The sequence below is a fragment of the Lytechinus variegatus genome, chromosome 3, assembly GCF_018143015.1.
Source record: "Lytechinus variegatus isolate NC3 chromosome 3, Lvar_3.0, whole genome shotgun sequence".
NCBI lineage: Eukaryota > Metazoa > Echinodermata > Echinoidea > Temnopleuroida > Toxopneustidae > Lytechinus > Lytechinus variegatus.
This window is the reverse complement of record NC_054742.1, coordinates 55,291,035-55,313,183: the sequence shown is the minus strand read 5'-3', so window position 1 is coordinate 55,313,183 and position 22,149 is coordinate 55,291,035. Positions and strand designations below refer to the sequence as shown.

Sequence of the window (22,149 nt, the reverse complement as noted above, 5' to 3'; positions counted from 1 at the left end):
CTCGTTTTTACTTTTTTGGCTGAAATTCATATTTTTACCTTTAAAAAACTACTTTTTGTTTCAAAGTTGAAAACAATGTGGTGGGGTTAGGGGTTATGCTATGGGTCATCAATACATGACACCACCACAATGTCTGACTCAATCATTATTGGCCTGGGGCTGGTGGCTCAACTTGCCCCTATGCTCAACTTACCCCGCCTTCCCCTATAGATGGCGTCCCTCCTTTTTATTGTCAACACCTGTGCTGAGATTTATATATATTCTATTGTCTCATTTCATACTAAAAGTTCGAGCCGCCTCAATATTTCAGCTAATACATCTGAAGCTATTTTTATGACTTCCTCACCTAAGTAGATGTTTCTGAGTGGTATTGAAATAATGTAACTGACTACACAAGCCTCCATGTACATGTATATAAAAATCGAAATTGCTTTTGTTGTCTTTGATATACCATTCTATATGCATTAAACTACAGGTTCAAAATGTATCCCTCATAACGGCAAGATAAATATATTGAATAATCAAATTAATTTACTCGCGGTGTCCATTCGCAAAGTGCTATAGCTGCCGAGTAACAGTACTCGGCCCTGTACTTCTGTGTGGTGAGGTTGAGGACCATGCACCGACGACCATTTTTCCTCGTTCACCGGTGTCCCAATCTGAATGAAAACAAATATTTGGGTGGGAAATAAAAAAAAATATATATAAATATATATATAGTGTGTGTGTGTGTGTGTGTATATATAACGGCCATAAGTTATCGGTTGTGGCACCGTCGAGCACTTTCGAAAACTCATACAATACGTGGGAGGATGGGTATTTGGGACTCGTCGTCCCTTATAATCAGAAGAAAATTAATGTACAAAATTGAGCAATGGGTTAACATTATCAGATGCCTATGATTATTAGGAGAAACTTAGACCATGGCTTACTTTTTTTTAAATAATAATAATATGCTGTATGGGTTAGTAGTTTATCTATGAGCCGTTCTGGGAAGAGTGCGATATAAAAACTGGCAATTATTATTATTACTATTATTACTATTATTACTATCATTATCATTATTATTATTATTATTATTATCATTATTATTATCATTATTATAATTATTATCATTATCATTATTATTATCATTATCATTATTATTATTATTATTATTATTATTATTATTACTATCATTATTATTATTATTTATATTTTATTATTATTATCATTATTATTATTATTATTATTATAATTATTATCATTATTATTATCATTATTATTATTATTATTATTATTATTATTATTATTACTATCATTATTATTATATTATTATTATTATTTACAAGAATCCAGAATACGAAAATAGTATTTCTATTTAAGGAATGAGAATCATATCTGTTTGATTCCCTTGGAATATAATTCCGCTAGGATCATCCCTGCCGAAACTTTTCTGTGGAATTTTATTTCCATTATCAAATACAAAGGAAAAGGTCAGCATTTTTACATTATCGACTCATGTAATTTATAATCATGAAGCTTGTATGTATGAAGATATTTGATAATTATGAGCCCCGAGGGGGGCACTTCCACTGACGAGTGGATACCATGCGCGACCATGGGGTCTCGAAAAGCACCCTAAACACGTATTTTCCATATTCTGAAAATACACCCCTGGGGTGACAAGTATTGGCGTGTGAGACCCTATCCCTTAACAAGTATTGGAAACAAAACGATACTATTGGCAATTATTCCCTGAATTGAACCCCTAAACAAGTACAGCGATATTTCAATCGGTCGTCGGTTTTAACTTTACCTACATCATTGGGTTTAGTACAGCTGGTCCACCTCCCACACTTCACGCCGCAATCGTACTCTAAACACGTACGTAGTATTGACTCTTGGGGCAAAAAGTACATCCTTTATAAAATATTTTAATCTAGATTTTTTTATACCCTCGCAAATTTGACCCTAAACACGTAGCTTTCCTAGCAAAAATAGATACCCTTTTTTTCATTATTTTAGTGCTTTTGACACCCTTATTACGCTACGTGCCCTATCTTGATAAAGACATCCTTTTTACGTGTTTTTTTTATTGGTCGCGCATGGTATCCACTCGTCAATGTAAGTGCCCCCCCCCCGGTTATGAGCTTCATACAAAAAAAAATAAGCGTGACACGAGGGAAATGTCATCATCAACCAACCAATTACATATTCATGACATATCTGTTTTCACAAAATACTCCCAAAATTTAAAACTCGGAAACTTCATTAGTCTTCATTAGATTTTGATGAAATTACAGCGTTTTGCTCTTTGATTCTAACTGTTTATTTGGATGTTATCATTTCAAGCTTCGATTACACCGTTATATTGACTTGACATTACATTGGCAAAAATAATACAAATACTTATAATATAATCAACAAGAAAAATAGCCAAAATTGTAATCATAATTATCATTATAATACTAGTAATGATAAGAATAATAAATACTACTCATGATAAGAATAACAATAACAATGATGTTAATAAAATAATGTCTAATTGATCACGTAGCGTTATAGAGAACTGAATGTGCTATGGCCTTACCCCAGTAGCCTTCATCAATATTGTCGTTGCTTGAATATCGGTAATCACTGTTATAGCAGTAAAACCCATGTTCGGGGTCGCCGGACAGATACTTAGGACAACCGATCCAGAGCGATGACCCAGAAGGAATTGCCGTCTCCGAAATGAAATCGATGATAACTCTTTTCTCCGCGTCGTCGGTCAGTTCGATCAGCCCAGGATCGTATCCCGATGGCTGATGGCCGAACAGTCCAGTACAAGCATCTCGGGCATTTTCGAATGCCATCGGGGTGAACGCGCTAGAAGAGAAGCCGTACTCTTTACCTTGGTAGCTTGGTGGTGCTGAATGTGAAAGAAATGTAAAGTTATGAAGATATCGTAAGGATGAAGAATTTTTAGCTTCTCTAGAATTCAACACCATTTTCTGTCACTTCTCGGTCTACAAGGGATATAATCTAGCGAACTCTCAATATGAAATTAATCAGAAAACCTTTTTAATATGGCATTGGTGTTGAATAAAGAGATTATTTCGCAACAAATTCAGATTTTGAATTGCCTGTGATGATCTCATAACATGATATTTTCAGAGGGGGTTTCAATTCATAAACCGTCTTGACAGTGATTTTTAATGACAAAGTTGTTCTCAGCCATTGAAATGCAACAATCAGTGGGTTTTAACAGTATGACCGTGACAGTCACTTATGAATATCGCTTCGTGAAACACTCCTCCAGGATCTGGAAAAGGAATACTTACTGGTTGACGGGTCGGTAGGAGAACCAGTTGACGGGTCGGTAGGAGAACCGGTTGACGGGTCGGTAGGAGGACCGGTTGACGGGTCGGTAGGAGGACCGGTTGACGGGTCGGTAGGAGGACCGGTTGACGGGTCGGTAGGAGGTCCGGTTGACGGATCGGTAGGAGAACCGGTTGACGAATCTGTAGGATTACAAGTTGAATCAGTAGGACTACAAGTTGGCACGTCGGCAGTGTTGATACCAGTTGGGACGTCGGGAGTCGAGGTTGTCATCAAAGATGTAGAAGCCGAAAACTCCGCCGATGGAGTGGTGAAGGTAACGGAAGGAGATGTCTGCGATGTCACTGAAACAGATGATGCAGGATAAAGAGAAAGTAGATATACATTAAAATGAATGAATTAAATTTCAAGGAACGCCTGTCGTGTTAGTATAGTAGAAGCCCGTGTCAGAGTCTCAAATTAATTCCTCACCAATGCTCCCTCATTATCCCACTCTCCACTTCTTCTCCCTCTCCAAAGCTGTCATCACTATGGTTATCGCTGTGATAAATCGGATGAGGGTTTTCATGCGAATTACGGCGGATAGAGCTGGTTTTCAGTTTCTGGGATATGTTTTATGATGATTTCAATGTCTTACGCAAGTGATTGGGGATGCCTCTGAGGCACATGTCCCTCTTTTGCCCCAGACCAACGGTATACCTGCCCTTTAAGAAGAATTGCCTCCCCTTTTATGTGATAAAAGTAGTGAGCGCCTTACCCCCCCCTTCCTCTCAGGATAGATCTGCCTTGTCATTTGAAATGCTGGATCTACCCTATTTGATTAGTAGTGATTAAACACAAAACAATAATAACAAATAGATTAACAAATCATTCAATAAATTAACAAATGTATAACTAAATAAGTAGATTCATAAATAAATGAATAAATAAATAAACAAATACATACATACATACAAACATAATACATACATAAATACAGTAAATAAAAAACATCGTCAATGCGAACATCATGGCCTAATAGAGGTAACATACCGTGTTGGCAGTTGGACCCATAAGTTCCGTGCATGCATTGACATCTGTAACTCGATCTTGTCTCCATACAAGTTCCTCCATGAAGACAGGGTGAAGATGTGCAATCTACGCCACAAGTGGATTGGAATGGAATAGAATGAATGGGGTGGATTGAAATGAAATTTAATCAAATAAATGGAATGGTTTTGAAATGAATGGTACTGAACAGAATTGAACAGAATAGAATACAATGGGGAAGAGTGGTGAGGAGCAATTTGAATGGAATGAATTGGATTGGAGAAAAATGAAACAGAGTAGATTCAAAGAGGATTGGGTTGTATGGTTTGAATAGAAGTGGATTGAATATGATATAATGGATTGCAAATTTGGTGGATTGAATTTAAATCCAATGGAAACCACCATAATAGTGAAAAGGAGTGGAAATGAATCATGTGGAATGAAATAGGATAGAATGAAATGGATAGCATTGGAATATTGAAATTTAATTGAAAGAAAGTAAATCAAATCAAATGGAACGAAATATCGAATCGAGTGGAAAAGAACAGCATTAAGATGTAAAAATAGAAAATAAGTAAAGAGAGTGTAGATAGGAGAAGTATGGATTTAACAGGAAGGGAATATATAGGGAAATAGGGAAGTAAAGGGGGTATGAAAGAGAAAGAAAGCGGAGAATGGCGAAAGAGAAGAGAGAGAAAGAGAGAACAGAGTGACACTTTGTACCGTGTCTGAAGTAATTAATAATCATGATAATTATCATCTTTTCGCTCATTTAGTGAATGAAAAACTCACCATCCGTTACGAGCAATAACCTTAATTAAAGGTTTCAAAGGGGTTATTCTTCCTGTGTTATACATGCTGTGTAACCTTGGGTACCATTCACATTGTACTTGAATTTTGACTGACGCTTGTTCACTTTTCTATACATAATCTCAATCATCAGTGACAGTCGTGAGGTAATCTGACAGCCAAAAATTGCGCAAAAAACACTACAAACACTGCACATTTCATTCTACGACCGTCATGAGAAAAACAAATCATAATTATGAAAAAATATTCTCATCACGTATTTTATTATCTTCCCGACTTTCAGAGAGAAGAGGGGCAAAGCAGATAAAAATCCATTATATTACAAGAACCACTGTCAGGGATTTAAACCTCACGTTGAGTCAAACGTCCTCTCTAGCTAACACCTATTGTCATAATTATTCATAAATACTATGAGGTACAAACTTATACACTAAGTTATACATGTATTTGAGAATACTGCTTGTGGGGAGAAGGGAACCACATCACACTAATATTGATTTGCTTTTTAACATTTTCTTTTTCAACGTTCGTAAGTTATCTAAATTGTACTAACCATAATCTATACCTATCAAAAGTAACGGACAAATTTCTCCACCAATCAGTCGATGGTCCCTTTTTTTAGTGAGGGGCACAGTACTCGATGCATCACTCTAACAAAGATTAATACTTTAAATTTCACGATTATATGATATATGTTTTTTTTCAATGAAATCTTTCGACAGCATCTGTCGTTAACAATCGACAAGTTTGTCTCTTTCAATTCACCTTCACTCTACCTCTTATGGTCTTTCTCAGTTTCTATTGTCCCGGTGTAACATAATTCTAAGCCGACTACCAAATTTTCGTAACTTCAAACCCTGGTATGAATGAGATCATTAGATTTCACTTAAATTGACACGAAACGCACTCGCAATCAGTACAGTTGCTTCACTCTCTCGGTAATTAATATACAGGGTGATTTCAAGTTCAATGTTGACCTATTAGTGTTGGTGTTAGGTCATTTTTTAAAACGAGATTAAACCCCAAACATAAAATGAAGATGGTCCTGAAAAGTCGCTCACTATAGTTTGTGAGATGTCAATAAGATGGTCTGGATCAGTTGTACAAACTCAGAATAGGTTTTGGAGTTAGGGGAAGCAATCCAAATTCCAACACCAACACTGATGCCGACACCGGACTTGAAATCACCCACTGTCTATAACCAAGAAAATGATGTAGACCCATTCTTGTATCTCTTCGAAAAATGCATGTCCGAAGTTGGTCATTCTCTTTAGATGTGTGGGTGGGTGTGTATGTCAGTGTTTGTCTCTCCCTCTCGATCCCCTTATTTTGTCTGTTTCACTTACTATATTGTCATCCCAACTCCTTCCTTCACCATTTTCTCTTTGTTTGTGTTATGTTTCCCCATCTGTACCACAGGAACGATGTATGCTCAGTCGCTCGCTCACTGACACACACAAACAGTATCCCCGCCCACACAACATTTCCGATTTTAAACGGTTAATGTTATTGTTCTCCATTCATCAAATTAATTAGAAAATACATGCTAACGTCATGCCCGAAGAAAAAAAATATATAAAAGAAAAGCCTATTCAGGTTTTACGAACGTAATTAAAAGACCATGTAGTGACGTATACCTACATCGGAGATATGCAAAAATATATTGTATGAAAAGAAAGAAAGATTACAAGCAGTTTGACCAAAAAGCAGGATGACACATTTTTGGTTAAAAACTATGGAAGCTTAAAAGTGCCACCGAGATGTTGAGATAATTATCTCGGGAAGTCGACATCTTGATAGCAAAATATAAGATGACGAGATCCTGGATCTCATCATGTTGACATCTTTTAGAAGAGATGATGAGATGACGAGATCCTGGATCTCATCATGTCAACATCTTTTAGAAGAGATGTTGAGATGACGAGATCCTGGATCTCATCATGTCGACATCTTTTAGAAGAGATGATGAGATGACAAGATCCTGGATCTCATCATGTCAACATCTTTTAGAACAGATGATGAGATGACAAGATCCCGGATCTCATCATGTCAACATCTTTTAGAAGAGATGTTGAGATGACAAGATCCCGGATCTCATCATGTTGACATCTTGTAGAAAAGATGATGAGATGATCTTGTCATCTCAACATCTCTTCTTAAGATGTTGACATGATGAGATCCAGGATCTTGTCATCTCATCATCTCTTCTACAAGATGTCAACATGATGAGATCCAGGATCTTGTCATCTCATCATCTCTTCTACAAGATGTCAACATGATGAGATCCGGGATCTTGTCATCTCAACATCTCTTCTAAAAGATGTTGACATGATGAGATCCGGGATCTTGTCATCTCATCATCTCTTCTAAAAGATGTTGACATGATGAGATCCAGGATCTTGTCATCTCATCATCTCTTCTAAAAGATGTCGACATGATGAGATCCAGGATCTCGTCATCTTATCTTTTGCTATCAAGATGTCGACTTCCCGAGATAATTATCTCAACATCTCGGTGGCACTTTTAAGCTTCCAAAAAAACACTCAATTAAATGTGAAAAATGTTGTAATTGTAATAATACGATTGACGTACAAGTCGAATGCATTTATTAATTGTTTATTTGGGTTTTATCAATATCATCAGGGGGGGGGGTCACATTTCCACCGATATCTATCACTGTGTGTTTAACAAATGTTCAATGTTGAAAGAACCAAAATAATCATATATATTTGTTCTCTTATTTAAGTAACAACAATTCTATTGGATATAATATGCCATGTAATTTATTTCTATTATTTTGTGTGAAAATTAATGGGTAAATACACATTTCCTCAAGGTAGGACTATCAGAAGGCAGTTTCAAAATATATTTGTAATCACAAAATTACCAATATTACCATGCATGACGACAATCCTGAGACGGCAACAGGTACTCACCAGGTCGCCTACAGATATAGTAACCACTTTGTGTGGGACTATCGCAGAAGGCACTGGTTTTCGGGGCCTGGACCCACTTCTGGACCAGTAGGACCGACTTTCCGTCATCCGTTTCGATAGTGATTGACGGGTTGCATTTTGGTGGGTCGTAGACACATGTAGTGGCAACTAGAATTTATGAGAACAAGGTGTACATGTTTAGTCACTTCTATATTGCTTTCGATCCTTTGCGCAGCCATACGTTATAAATATTTTGCTTACTAAGCAAAATTTAAAAAACGCAAGAATACGGCCCACAACCATACAGACCCACTTAAATTTACACTGACACTCATTTCTTTGTCATTTTCTAAAATAATGCATTAGTTATATCTCATTAAACACAAATTATTTCTGCTTTTGAAACACTCATGCACGTATTATGTGCACGCCAGCACGCACCACCGTGCACACACACAACCGTGCACACAAGCACCAAACTGCGTCTGTGTCTCAAGCACACATCGCATAACCACCCACCTCTCTCTATCTCCACTCTGCATTTACACACACACAATCATGTACATTTTCCAAATGTACAGCTCTACCAGATATCTATTCCACACTCACACACACTCTGTATCTATACAGCACACACACAGACAAACACTTGCACCCATGAAAATAGCCATATCTCTTTCACACACACACACACCCACACATTCTTTATCTATCACACACAGTTACACATACACCCAAACGACTTCTCTCTCTCTACAGTGCGTATCAAAAAAAAGTTTACACTTTGGAAAAGTCCTGGGAATTAAAAAATACACAACACGTGGGTAATTTTTTCACATATAATCTTGGGTTTGGGTCTCATCTATCCAACGAAAGTAAAAATTTTGTCAGAATGTTACACTTGAGTGAGCACTGTCCATTTCTGTAAAGCTCGCAGAAATCTGATTGCGCAGAAATGCTGGTTTTCATGCTGTGTCAAGTCGAAAGGACGAAATCAAACTGACAGTACGGAAGATTTATCATACATTTCCCTTGCACTTTTAGTCAATTGGAGTAAAACGGATACATTCAAGCATTTTGTGACAATTTTGCCACCCAAACTGAAATTTCAACACTCAATAAGCACAACCTTTACCCTATTTATGCCAGCTGGATCTGAGGACATAACTGAATCTGAACAAAAGTTTATATCAGACATCTCCAGCATTTTTTTCACTAAGTTTTTATCATTAAAAGTTGGTTTACATTTCATTTTTCATTTAATACTTGTTTCTCCACACTTTTCCAAAGCTTAGCAATGATTAACAAAATGAAAATCAAGCTTAAGCCATTCCATGTAAATCACAGCTCAGTGTAAAGCAAATATCGTCACGATGGCCTCGGTGTGTGGGGGAGTGGGGTGGGGCAAAATGCACTCTTCGAAGTGTTTTGGGCAAGGAAACAAGTCAAACAATGTAGAAGATATCTTCAAATCAATTTTACTAGCTAAATTCCATGTGTTCTTCATGATTAAGGTCTACTTTCATTCGCATAACTATTTCAAATTTCTGCGCAAATCATTTTTCACTAACTTTTCAAAAGTAAGTGGTGCTCACTCAGGCGGAAATGTTTTTCGACAGTTACATCGTCATTTGCTTTAATGGACCTGTACCAATGTTAAAATGTGGAACAATCTTCAGGATATTACAAATGTATAATTTTACAGGATTTTTTCAAAGTGTAAACTTTTTTTTGATACGCACTGTATATATAATATATACACTCATACTATTTCTTTCTTTCTTCCCATGTGTCTTTTCATCTCTTCCCATTCTTTCTCCTCCATCGATGTCTGCCTTTCTTAGCTCTTCCTCTTTTCCTCCTCTCTCTTTCCCATTTTTCGTCCCTGGCTTTTTTTATGTCCCTGTTCTTTTTCTCCCCCTTGCGACATTTTCCTTTTATCATCATATTTCTCTATTTTCCCATCATGCTCCGAATTGGAAGAAAGGGAGTAAAAAAGAAGAATATTGTAACTTTGAAAAAACACATGAAAAAAAAGGTGCCCTCGAAAGTACGCTATAGACTCTTTAATTGTGTAACTGTCAAGTATATTTCTTTTGCAAGTTTAATAACGGAATGGTCACTCAAGGAGAGTTGATAACAAGATGATAAATACGTCAAATCTCATTCAATATCTCCTCTCTTTGGTCTTTTTATACAAAGAAAACATAATCATTCTTGTCTCGATCTTTCCGTCGATCACGACCATCCTGTTTGTGTATACAGTGCCATCACCAGCCATTTTCCGTACTCGTTGAAACATCTCATTAGTCGTTTTTCTTTGAGAGTAAATGTTGATTTTGCATGGAATGAGAGAGAAAAAAAATAATTTCCGACGCCCATGATAGATAAAAGAACAGGGGCACCAGTGATTGTTTTGAAGAAGACCTCATATTTTGTATTTATAGAAATATATGTGTTATTGAGTTATACGGCCAATTACAGATCCTCTATTTTATAACCCTCTTTATATATCCCCTCTCTTAAATTTTCCTCTATCTTTTTTTTCCTCCTCCTTTTTTTCCACTACTTGAAAATCGTTTTGGGCAGTTACCCCCTGCGCCCCCCCCCCTGCGGAGTCGCCCCTTTAAGGAGTTATCTGCCTTTAAATTTGTGACAAACGTAGAATAAAACTACAGGCAGACAGAGGTCATGTTGTTTCATAATGTCTTCTGCGTCATCCATGATTTGTTGTTTTACCTTAGAAGAGGTTTGGTTGAATTTAAACACTGACCTACCATGCCCACTTAATTGTTGGAATTAAAATTCTAAAAAAATGAACTGAACTTATTTTTCTTTCAAAATAAATTGTTCATCTTTTATTGACGATTTCTCTTTTCGAACATTACTCTTTTATTGCAATGTGTCTACCAGACCTTGTCTTGTTGATAAACAGAAAGTTTGATGTACATTCATTTACAACATGTTTGCTTCCAAATGGAAAAATATATAAATTTCGTGTCTGTTGATATGTTGTTATGTTGGAAACAATATCTGAGGCTGATCCTGAACTTGAATATCAACAGACTGAATATCTATTTCTAGTTTCCATAAAAAAGTTCGCAAAACAGTATAACGAATCATCAAACAGTTATGACAATAAAACATGCAATTATATAAACAAGCATATCTCATTACTGTGCGTTGCCTCTTCTAATATTTTATTTTCGTCCCACAATAACAAGTAAGATCATACGCCTACAAAGGAGATATATTATAACAATGCATGACCGCTGAAAATCGGGGCGGTGAAAAAGTAATTGCTCTGTATGAACAGGCTCATGTTACACAGGGGAACATTTATTTATTAGAAGAAATCAAAGGAAGAAGAACTGGATTACTATTGCGAGAGGGATACAAAGCAATCAAAATAAGGCACCATGCATGTTATATGACCCATGTTATGTACATGTTTTTCAGTGACATAAATCGAATGACACAGGCGCAAGAAAGCTCCATTTCTAAAATGGATATGATATCCTCACCTACAATATTTCATGATCAATTAATTTTTTTTCAAATGTGTAATTAAGATCTATACACACACACATACAGTATATATATCGCTTTACATGTTTTTTTTCTTTCTCGATTTTTCTTTATAATGATTGCATGTATTTCTAGTGATTTTGCAATATTCTGTTGGAAATAAGACAAAAACCTGAAACTGAAATTAAAATGTTTTTCCGAACTTTAGGCTAAAGGACTATTTTAAAGAATCTGCTGGATTTGAAATTCTTGATTTCATACTTTGTGTTTCCGTTGATGTTGATGCCCAAAATGATAAATAGTTGAGCATATCTTATATACACCAGGGCCCGTGGAACTTGAGGCGGGGTGGGGGGGGGGCTTCAGCCCCAACTAATTTTCAATAAACGTGTACAAAACATGAAAATGACCATCAAATCATAAACCCATTCGTGTTTAGCCCACTTTTAGTGTAAACATGTTACATGAACCAATCTAGGCCTGCATCCCGAATATCATACTACATAAATCTTAGCTTAAAGGAGGAAGCCATGGCCCTCACCCTACCGGTGCTATTCGCCACTCCTTCTGTTACAGGCGTATGCCATAATAGCGTCGTGACGTCACGACTGACTTTTCCTATATACATTTATTCAACGAAACGACCTTGCCCTCCGTGCTACTGTCACATGAACAAACCGACTCCAAACCGATTATTATATGCCCTTTGGAATACCTAATTTATAGCTTTGATGAGTCTGGAGTCGGTGGGACTGCGGCATTACTGCTAGTCTGCAAGCATATAGACTCATATATGACTCTTCAACCGATAGCAGGTCTAGAGTAAAGACTAGACGCCAATAGTTCTGTCTGTGTTAAATAATGGTAGAGTCAGCCACAGTACATAGTGAATTTAGTCTCACTATTTCAGACTCTACATTATGCACTATGCGAATTGAGAAAACCAAGGGTCTGTGTCTGTAGACTACATTATTGCTGTATAACTTCCGGTATCATGTTTTGAGTCTGTTGTCGATTTGTAATTAGTGATTTTTATTTTAATCATATCAATTAGAAGAATGCTGTATAGATGACTAAGCTATATGAAAGGATATGAAGCATCCTTTAGCAGAGAACGTGTATGCTAGTCAGACTTTTGCTTCAGACGATGGACACTACGAGAAGTTCAAAGCGAGAATTTTTTTTATTTTAGTTTAATTGTTTATACAGGATGTTATCATGTCTTTATCTTTAAGACATTGTTTAAGAGTACACTTGCCAATGACGTGTGGTGTTTAACACCAAGTGTTTTTTTTTCTTGAGTGCCTTCATTCTTTCAAGAATGAATCACAATCGCTTTTCCGCAATGTAGAGTAGTGACTGCGATCGAATCTTCACTATTTCAGTCAGAAAACATTGATAGATCCCCCTTTCGCTTGGATTAAATTCCCTGTCAACCAAAGTCCCCACACCCCGCATGAAATCAAATCGCCTTGCATGTTATAACTAGATCAATGAATTCTCTTCATGACTATCTAACAATGCAATGGACAAATCTAATCAACCTGATTAATAAGATATTATCTTGACCGTTATCCGGTAATTCATCAGACGAAATCTATTCATAATTCTGGGTACAAGCTGTCAATAGATGTAAATTAGGATTTGATGAATATACAAGGTAAATAATCACACAATAGATATTTAAACAATCAATCCCCTCTCATATCTGATATGGGAAAACTTTAGTTGCATCATAATGAATTGTACATCAAATTAGCCTCTTTCTTACAATGGGTGAGGGTCACATTAATTAATAATGCTCTTGTACATGTTGTTATCAATTATGATAATAGCATTTTCATACAAGCCTATTTGATAAACGAAAAAAAAAACATGAAAATTTTCTTTAATTCGGGGGGGGGGGGGGGTGATAATGTTGAATGGTGTGTAAATTATTCTTTAATGCATATATCAAACAAATATATTTTCTTTTATACCTGTATGCCTTATTTGAATTGTTACTACTTGTGGAAGTTGAAATTGCTAAACAGTATATAGTATTATAATGAATTCATCTTTTGAACAATAATTATATACATGTATATGTGATTCTCTGTTATATTTTCCTGAAAAAGCTCGAAATAAATACCATTCAAAATACAATCACGTCATTATTCACCCCCTAAAAATATCATTAAATTAATCAAAATTCTGAAAATAGGCATGATAGCAGAAAATGTTTGACAATAAAAATCAATTGTCTTAACAATTTATTGATACATCACTTGTATTCACACTTGCAAATTAAGACATTGTGGAGGTTGTGCATCCGTTTTGACCGCTTCGCTCTTTTACTCTCTAAAAATTCGAATGTTAAATCAACATTTCAAAGGTTGGAGGAGAGACAACCTTTCCGAAATGTTACATCCAACCTTGTATAAAGCTGAATCCAACATTTTAAGTGTTGAGTAGAACCATTTAAAGTGGTAACTGCAATATTTAGAAAATTTTGTCACTCCTCCAACCTTTCAAATGTTTAGTTAACATTTCTTTTTTAGGGTGTAATCTTTATATCCATCAATTTTTTTTTCTTACAGCTAAACTGTGAACAATCATAAGTGACTGTTTATTTTTCTTATATTTATGTCTCTGGGGCCACGTTTTCTTCCATCTCTTGCATTTCAACTTTAAAATATGCACTAAAGAGACTACCATGCAAAAGACACATTATTATTACATTATCACGATATCTATAGCAAATTGACAGTGCGATTGGAATATAATAGGTAATTTTCGACGGATTCAAGAACATAGAAAATGTATGGCCTTTCATGACAATAAACAACCAAGAAATCTTGGTCGAAATGAATCAAGACAGCAGTGTAGTCCTTGACTCTGTCAGCTCCGAATAAGGACGAAACTGCTGTTAACCTCCCAGCGCATAACCGTATCGGGGGGGGGGGGGGGGGGGGCCCGGCCCCCTGGATCCGCCCCTGCAGCGGGACTTATTTTGACAGGCATTTTCGTACAATACCAACAGACAGATGAAATCATCCAACTTTTTTCATCCAAATTTTTTTCGTTTCGTTTTATTTTAGTTTCAAACAGAAAATCCTGATCTTATTCAGTGATAACCAACTTTCATTTTCCAATCTTAGTACTTTACCCCCACCCCCCCCCCCTCCCGAAAAAGGAGAAAATTGACAGTCTTGTATAAGTTTAAGCTGACTTTGTGTGAGTTTACTCCAGCCGCCGTAGAACGGTTTTGGGAATGGCGGAGGTGGGGTGAGTTGTTTAACGCACATAAAATCAATAGTCAGGCTGTTACATGTTTTTTTACATACATGATTACTGAAATAATATGTGGGGGATGCCCCCCCCCCCGTGTCTCCAGTTCTGCGGCTGCTGCATAAATTCACCTATTCATCAAATTTAATGGCAGAAACTTAAGTCCGGACATAAGACAGAAGATGAGATACAAAACAAATAAATGAAGGTGAGTTTGCAATAACAAAATTGACAAGTTTTCTAATCAAATTATCAAAAGTTTATACCGACCAGCCTCGAATTGTTTTCCATATTTTAATCCACCCCAAGGTTCCGCGTCATTGAAATTCGTTTCGACCAGTGGATGATAATAACGATAGTAGATTACATTTTCAATCAAGCTGATTGACTAACATCTAATCCTCGTCAAAGAATAGTTTAATTTATTAACAATAGTTTTAATTTACAGTCCACGCGATGAAAGGACACGGTTGATATCGTTTAGGAAATAAGCATATATGTATTGCCTCGAAGATGTAGTAGGCCCATAAACACCACTTAAGGATTGCATTGTGTAATCTAGCTTCTCAGATATTTTTCATTGACATCCTGGGGCGGATCCTAGGGGGAGAAGGGCCTTGCACCCCCCCCCACCCCTCCCCCAAAACAGAGAAGGTATAAAAGAAGGGGGAACAAGATAACGAGAAGAAAGTGATTGCCTAGCGAGAAGGGAAAGAAAAGGAAGGCGGGAAAGAAAAGGAAGGCGGGAAAGAAAGAAATATAAGCAAAATACAGTAAATGGAAAGGGGAATGAAGAAACAACAGAGAGAAATAGAAAAGAAAAAGAAGGTAAAGGAAGAAGGGTAACAAAAAAGAAGAAAAGAGAAGAGGAAATTTAAAAGAGAGAGCCTCCGTCCATGAGCAAAAGTTGATGTAGTAGCGAAGTGGAGAAAACAAACCAATTGGCCTCGTTAACATGCTAATGGCTTATCCCATTCAGTAATTCAGATATAAGCAAAAATTTTAAAGGGGAAGAAATAAAACATAGGGATATGACAATTAGGAAATAAACTGAGAAAGAAAGAAATAACAGAAAGGAAAAAATAAAAAAATAAATTGAAAATCGCCGAAAGGAAGAAATACCAGTTGTAACTTTTTTCAACTAAACTGTGTATCTATAAGAACCAACTATAAGCCCAAAGCCCTTGCATCCTCACTATTAAAATATTAGTAATTTTACAAAAAATCGTAACTTTACAGGATAAAAACAGACGACAAACCAAACGTATTTATGCAGTGATATGTAACGTAGAATTACAATGTAAAGGTAAAACAAAGTAAAAAAAAATAATCTTTGTAAAAATCCCTACAAGTCGTGTTTTTACGTTGATTGTAATGTGCATGCGGATCATAACGGCGATTTTCATGTTAAATGAATGATTTATTTTTTTACTGTTATTCAGTATTTTTGCATTACAATTAATCGTAATTTAACAGTTCATACGCTTTGTGAGTCCCAGCTGCCAGTAATAATTACTGTTTATTTTACAGTTTTATTTTTAAGAGTGCTCCTGTACCAAATATGAAGATGAGGAATGGATATTGTAAGATATGAGCGGATCTAGTCCAAGTGGCGTAGAGATAGGGTCTTGGGGCACTTGCCCCCCCCAAAAAAAATGGATTTTAAAAGCTTGCGGGAAAGAGCAATTTTTCTCATATAAAAGTAGGCCTACTTGAATTAAGGCTCCAAAATAATCGTGTTTTTTTTTTTAAATTTGGTAACGGTATCATAACTCCTGCACGGAAATTTTAATTTCCATGGAAACTTTGGGAAATATGAATTGGGGAAAAATTTGCTAAATTATATTGTTGATATCATCCTTCCAGAAGATGAGTTCCATTGGCTATTTTCACAGGTCGGGAAAAAAAGCCCGGAAAATAAGCTGACTGTATTACTGACGATCAGCAAGTAGACCGGACCACTTTCATCGTTATCTCAATGAATGCGAGAACCACAGGCACTATATGCGCCACAATCGCCATAACCATGAAACAAAACTGCCCCTACCACCAACGACAACACCGCCACCGCCGCCACCACCACCACCACCAATGCATAGGTACCGTACAACATCTCTACCACCGACTCCACCACCACCACCAAGAGCAATCATTACGCAGGCTTATCACCAAATGACCAAGACCACTGACAACAACCACCAACTTACATTATTTACATTTTACCAACAATATTATCATTTTTAATTCTAGCAACAAATATACATATCAATAGTGGATGACTTTATAAACGCCTCTTTCTTGTACTTTTGAGCACTGTCAAATTAATTAATATATTTTAATCCTTCATTATCAGTAACTCAGGGGCGGATCCAGCTTTTTATAAAGGGGGAGGGGTTGGGGTGGTATGTGAGGGAGCGTAGCGACCGAGTCCAAGCGAGCGGAGTAAGCGAGGGGAGGGTGTGAGAGGGGGGTGTCCCCCTCCCACAGTAGGGAAAATTTTTGAAAATCTGTGTGTGAAAATGGCGTTTTCTTGCATCTAAAACACCACTATTTTTGGTATAATAATAATAATACATGAAATAAATACATAGAAATAGAATAAAATAAAATTATAAGTTAAAAAAAAGATAAGATTTTAAAAAATGGTCCCCGGATTTTTTTTTTTTTTTTTTTTTTTTTGGGGGGGGGGGGGGGTTGCAACCCCCCCAGTCCCCCCTCTAGATCCACTTCTGTAACTCCTTGATAATTCAGTATGAATAACCTTCCCCGATATTTGTATCCATGAATGCAGAAAATATTTAGTTAAAAATTCTCTTACAGAGCATATTATAGTTACATAAAAGGAACAAAATAATTTCATTTTTTAACCCAAATTTTGGGGAAAGCTAAACATAGCAAATTTGTCAGTTATGGAAACGCCCTTAACAAAAAATGAATTTTCTCCTTCCTGTCCTTCCCATTTCTCATCACCATAACAATCTTACATCTTATAAACGAACCTGGGCCTATATATCTTATATCTGGACCTAGGACCTGATTATTTTTGCCATCAAACGTCAACATCATGCTTCGACATCAATAATTATCATTAATCAGTGAGCCACATTTTATTCCACAACTACCGAGTAAATGTAAATGCGAATTACTTACATGTCCATGTCGTGTTGATACTGATAAATATAACAAGATTTAATATCCTCTTCATTGTTGCGTCAATTTTTAGTCTACATTTCATATGTAAGCAGAGAAGCAGAAGACACGTAGAGTCAGCTCAGTCTAGAAATGAACTTCTAAATGATTATTTTTTTTACTTTACCGTTTCAGAATTTACAACGATCCGCATTGTACACTGACACTGAGAGTCAAGGCTACTATTTGATTAAACCATCACTCTGATCAAACGCGTGCATGATGTTAATTACGACTACGATCATGTAATGACGCTTTTAATGACGTATTGGCGGGAAAGTGAGTGAACTGAGCCCAATCCACTTTGTAGATTCATCGTGGTCGTGGATACTCTGAGGTTTTGGAGGCGAATTAAGTGATGGCGATTCTTGAGCTGGCTAAATTGGGATGTGATATTGATCGCTATCTACCTATATCTACAAATCTGTTAATGGTTCGCTCTTCACAGAAAATATTAATTCCTTATATGCATACGGGACACGGGACCCCCCCCCCCACATCATTTTAACGAGGAGATGGGGGTCATGTGATGCGCTTGCTTCCCATCCCATACGGGCAGGGGCGAGTCCAGCTTTTACACAAAGAGGGAGGAGCTAAAGGTTGACTTAATTATCGTCTTTTTTCGGGGTGGGGGTATTCCTGAGACTGAAGTTTTGGTTAATTTTGACATTACTTTAAAATCAAGATAAGGCCTATAATGAATAAGACCAAGCGCGATCTGATACATTTTTATATGCCATGCCTTTCATGAAAATAGAATATAGCGTTTTGTAATGGCTTTTTTTGTAAAGATGCGAACCACGCGGCTCCGAGTGCAAAGAGTAAGGTGAATTGTTTTGATATAATTATACCAGCCTATTATATAGTGGCGTAACTATTGGGGGGGGGGGGCAAAAAAGGGAGAAAGGAGAAAAAGGATAAAAAGAGAAACGTAGTGGGGAAGAAGAAATTATATCACATTATTTATTATATTATATCATATTACCCTATAATATCATGCTATATTATATTTTATTATATGATACTATATATTCCTGGATGTCGCATTGCCTATTCAATAAACTACATAATAATCCTCTTGTATCCATTCCGTTTTCAAGTCAATATACATCAAATATATTTCCTCGCACCTCGAGTTATGATTGTTTTATGTAGTGATTATTATGCTTCATTTTCATAGCTACTTAAAGTGATTGCCACATTTTAAGGTCTCAATATAAAATATTTCCAGTCAGTGCTTTACGTTCGCATTAGTAGATTCGTGAGATATGTCTGCTCTTCATGAATTCCTAAAAACAGTCCTTAAAATTTTCCTTTTTCTGGAAAAAAAACTCAGCTCTCGCTTCGCATACTGAAATATGTTTGGTCTTGGTGAATTTCTACAAACAAGCATTAACGCCCCTCTTCAGGTCTGCATTTGAAAAATTTTCAGCTCACAGCATTTGATTAATGAGATACGTATCATGATTACAATGACTACAAAAAAGTGCTCCATTTGTTTAGGTGTAATTCTGTAACAAAAATCATCAGATGACTCTGGTGATTATGTGCTCTTCACGAATTCCTAAAAAATAGTTCTCAAAATGTCCCTGCTTGGGGGCGGATCCAGGAGGGGGCCGAGCCGGCCCCGGCCCCCCCTATTTTTTGACAACCTGCAGAAAAAGTGTACTCTTTACCTTGATAGAAACTACGAAAAACAGAAAGAAAAGTAAGAAAGAGGTATTTTACCCCATGATGTGTAATTTACAGCCTCGTAAGGGCCGGCCCGACCCCGAAAGAAAACCAAAAAAAGGTAAGGGGAAGAATTGGAAAATAGACTTGATATAAAATTTTTCGCTCGCGCTTCGCGCTCGCATTGCCTGTGTAATGAATCCCATTCAAGAGGGTTAAATGACACTAATATATAACAAATATATATACATGTACAATATACAATATATCCAGTTCTGATATCAATTTGCACACATTTTTTTAGCTCGCACATCAAGCTTTCATTATTTTGTTTGATTTACACAAATTGTTGATGTGTATCAAAAGGTTCAGCTCGCGCTGCGCGCTCGTATTGTTTGATTTGTGAGAAACCTATGCTCTTTGGAAATTCTTACCCAAATTTGTCAAAATGCTCCTTTATCTCGCATTTAATTGTTTGAGACACACAGCTTGTTTATTTAAATAAAAACGCGCTAAGACTGTTCATTTTTTTCAGGTCGGAATATCAGAAATTTTGAACTCGCGCTTCGCACTCTCATTATTTGATTGGTGATACTTGTGTCCTCTTCATTAATCACTAAACAGTTCCTAATTGAGTCACTTTTCACGTTATACCATGGTCACATTTGTTCTACGGCGGCCGTACGGCGAGTCGAAAACAGCCGTTTTATCAATTTTGATTCAAACCACCTATATGTAGTTGGACAAAAAATGTTAAAACGGCTGTTTTCGACTCGCCGTACGGCCGCCGTAGAACAAATGTGACCATGGCATTACTATATGATAAAATTTCGGCTCGCGCTTCGCGCTCGCATTGTTTAGTTGGATACTTATCTTTGTTCATGATTATAAAAACTGCTCTGAATATTCAGTTCTAAGGATATAAAATATCAAAGATTTTTAGCTCGCGCTTCGCGCTCGCATTATATATTAAGATATTAAGACCACATGAGATACCGTATATTGTTTATAGCAATGAAAATTAACATATAATTAAAACTTCAGTCTTTAGTTAGTACTACCCCCTGAAAAACCAACAAAAAAAGCCAGATTGTAGCGGCCAATCGAGAAATATGTTGATCAAAATATTTTTCGGCCCCCCCTATTGGCGAAAGCTGGATCCGCCCCTGCTGCTTGGGGTATATATAACTGAAAATTAATCTCGCGTTTCGCTCTGATATTGCCTGTTTTGTGAGTCAGGTATGTATCATTATTACAAAAATTTGACTATAATGTCCCTTCTTTAGCTCCCAGATCAGTGAGATACATATCCGTTTAATGGCACGTACAGTCCGTAACAGTTCTCCAAGTTACAAAAAAAATTGCTGGTGCCCCCCCCCCATGGCTGACCCACGGTACGCCACTGCTGGCCTAGATATTGTCTGGTTTGCAAGAATTCATGAAGAGGATACGTCTCTCATTAATAATGAAATAATATGATTGCCAAATTATTTTTATATCCAGACCAAAGACCTCCATGTGAACGGGGCGCATCTCTCTTGATGAGAGAGCAATGTATGCCGTGAGCTGAAATAGTTTGATAAAGTGACATGAATATTTTCATTTTAATCATTCATTTCAATTTAGTATTCATTTTCTATTCATAAATAAAACACTATAGCTCAAAATTTATACAAGACAAAGTAACATGAACAATTATTATACATTTCAATAGAACATCAGAAAAAAGAAGAAGTTATATTTGACAAAGCCATAAACTATATTTCGTCAATTTCATTGCAATATAGCCATCTAATTATTGCTTACGGATGAGCCTAAATCAAGGGGCTGTGACATGATTAGGGCGCCAAGAAAGTTTCTCAACTAAGAAAGAAAGAAATAAGAAAAACAAAGTAAGAAAATGAAAATTGTGAAATATGATACCTTTCTCTGAGTATTATATCAATATTTCCCAAATTAGATAAGGTAATAAAAAAATCAAGTCTCTTCACTCGGCTTATATGATATCCAAGTTGCAACTTTGTAGAATTTTTGCCCCACTATACAGTATGTTTGGCCCCTTCAAAATTGTTAGTTCATTGTGCTTCTCTCTGAGCATGTAGAACGTCTTTCTTTTATGCCTTTGTTGTTCTAAGCCTTTATTCAAAAGTTTTAAAAGGCATTTTGCCGTTGATATAGGACCCACTTTCAAAGTTCATGGTTAGAAGTATTTAGACCGTTCACAGGTTTGTTATAATAGTAACTAGTCAGGATTTCTTGATGTGTTTTCTAGAATATCGTAGAAAATCAAATCATTGTCTCTTAACCTTTGGTACGATAAATTTCCTAAGTACCGAACTAGTATAATCACAAAATGTGTGATGACAATCACAATGATTTTTTTTCTTTATCCGTTTGGATGTTTCGGCAACAC

At 36.4% G+C, this 22,149-nt stretch overlaps 1 protein-coding gene across 1 annotated transcript; it reads right to left on the bottom strand.

The window, feature by feature from the left end:
* Window positions 1-211: 211 nt before the first annotated feature.
* LOC121412234 (mucin-5AC-like) lies at window positions 212-18,311 on the bottom strand. Its single transcript, XM_041605138.1, has 6 exons — window positions 18,027-18,311; window positions 8,079-8,246; window positions 4,336-4,440; window positions 3,306-3,647; window positions 2,573-2,893; window positions 212-659 (listed from the first exon to the last, which is right to left on the bottom strand). Exons 1-6 carry the CDS (start codon window positions 18,109-18,111, stop codon window positions 559-561), a joined length of 1,122 nt encoding a protein of 373 aa, XP_041461072.1. The 5' UTR covers window positions 18,112-18,311; the 3' UTR covers window positions 212-558.
* Window positions 18,312-22,149: the final 3,838 nt, after the last annotated feature.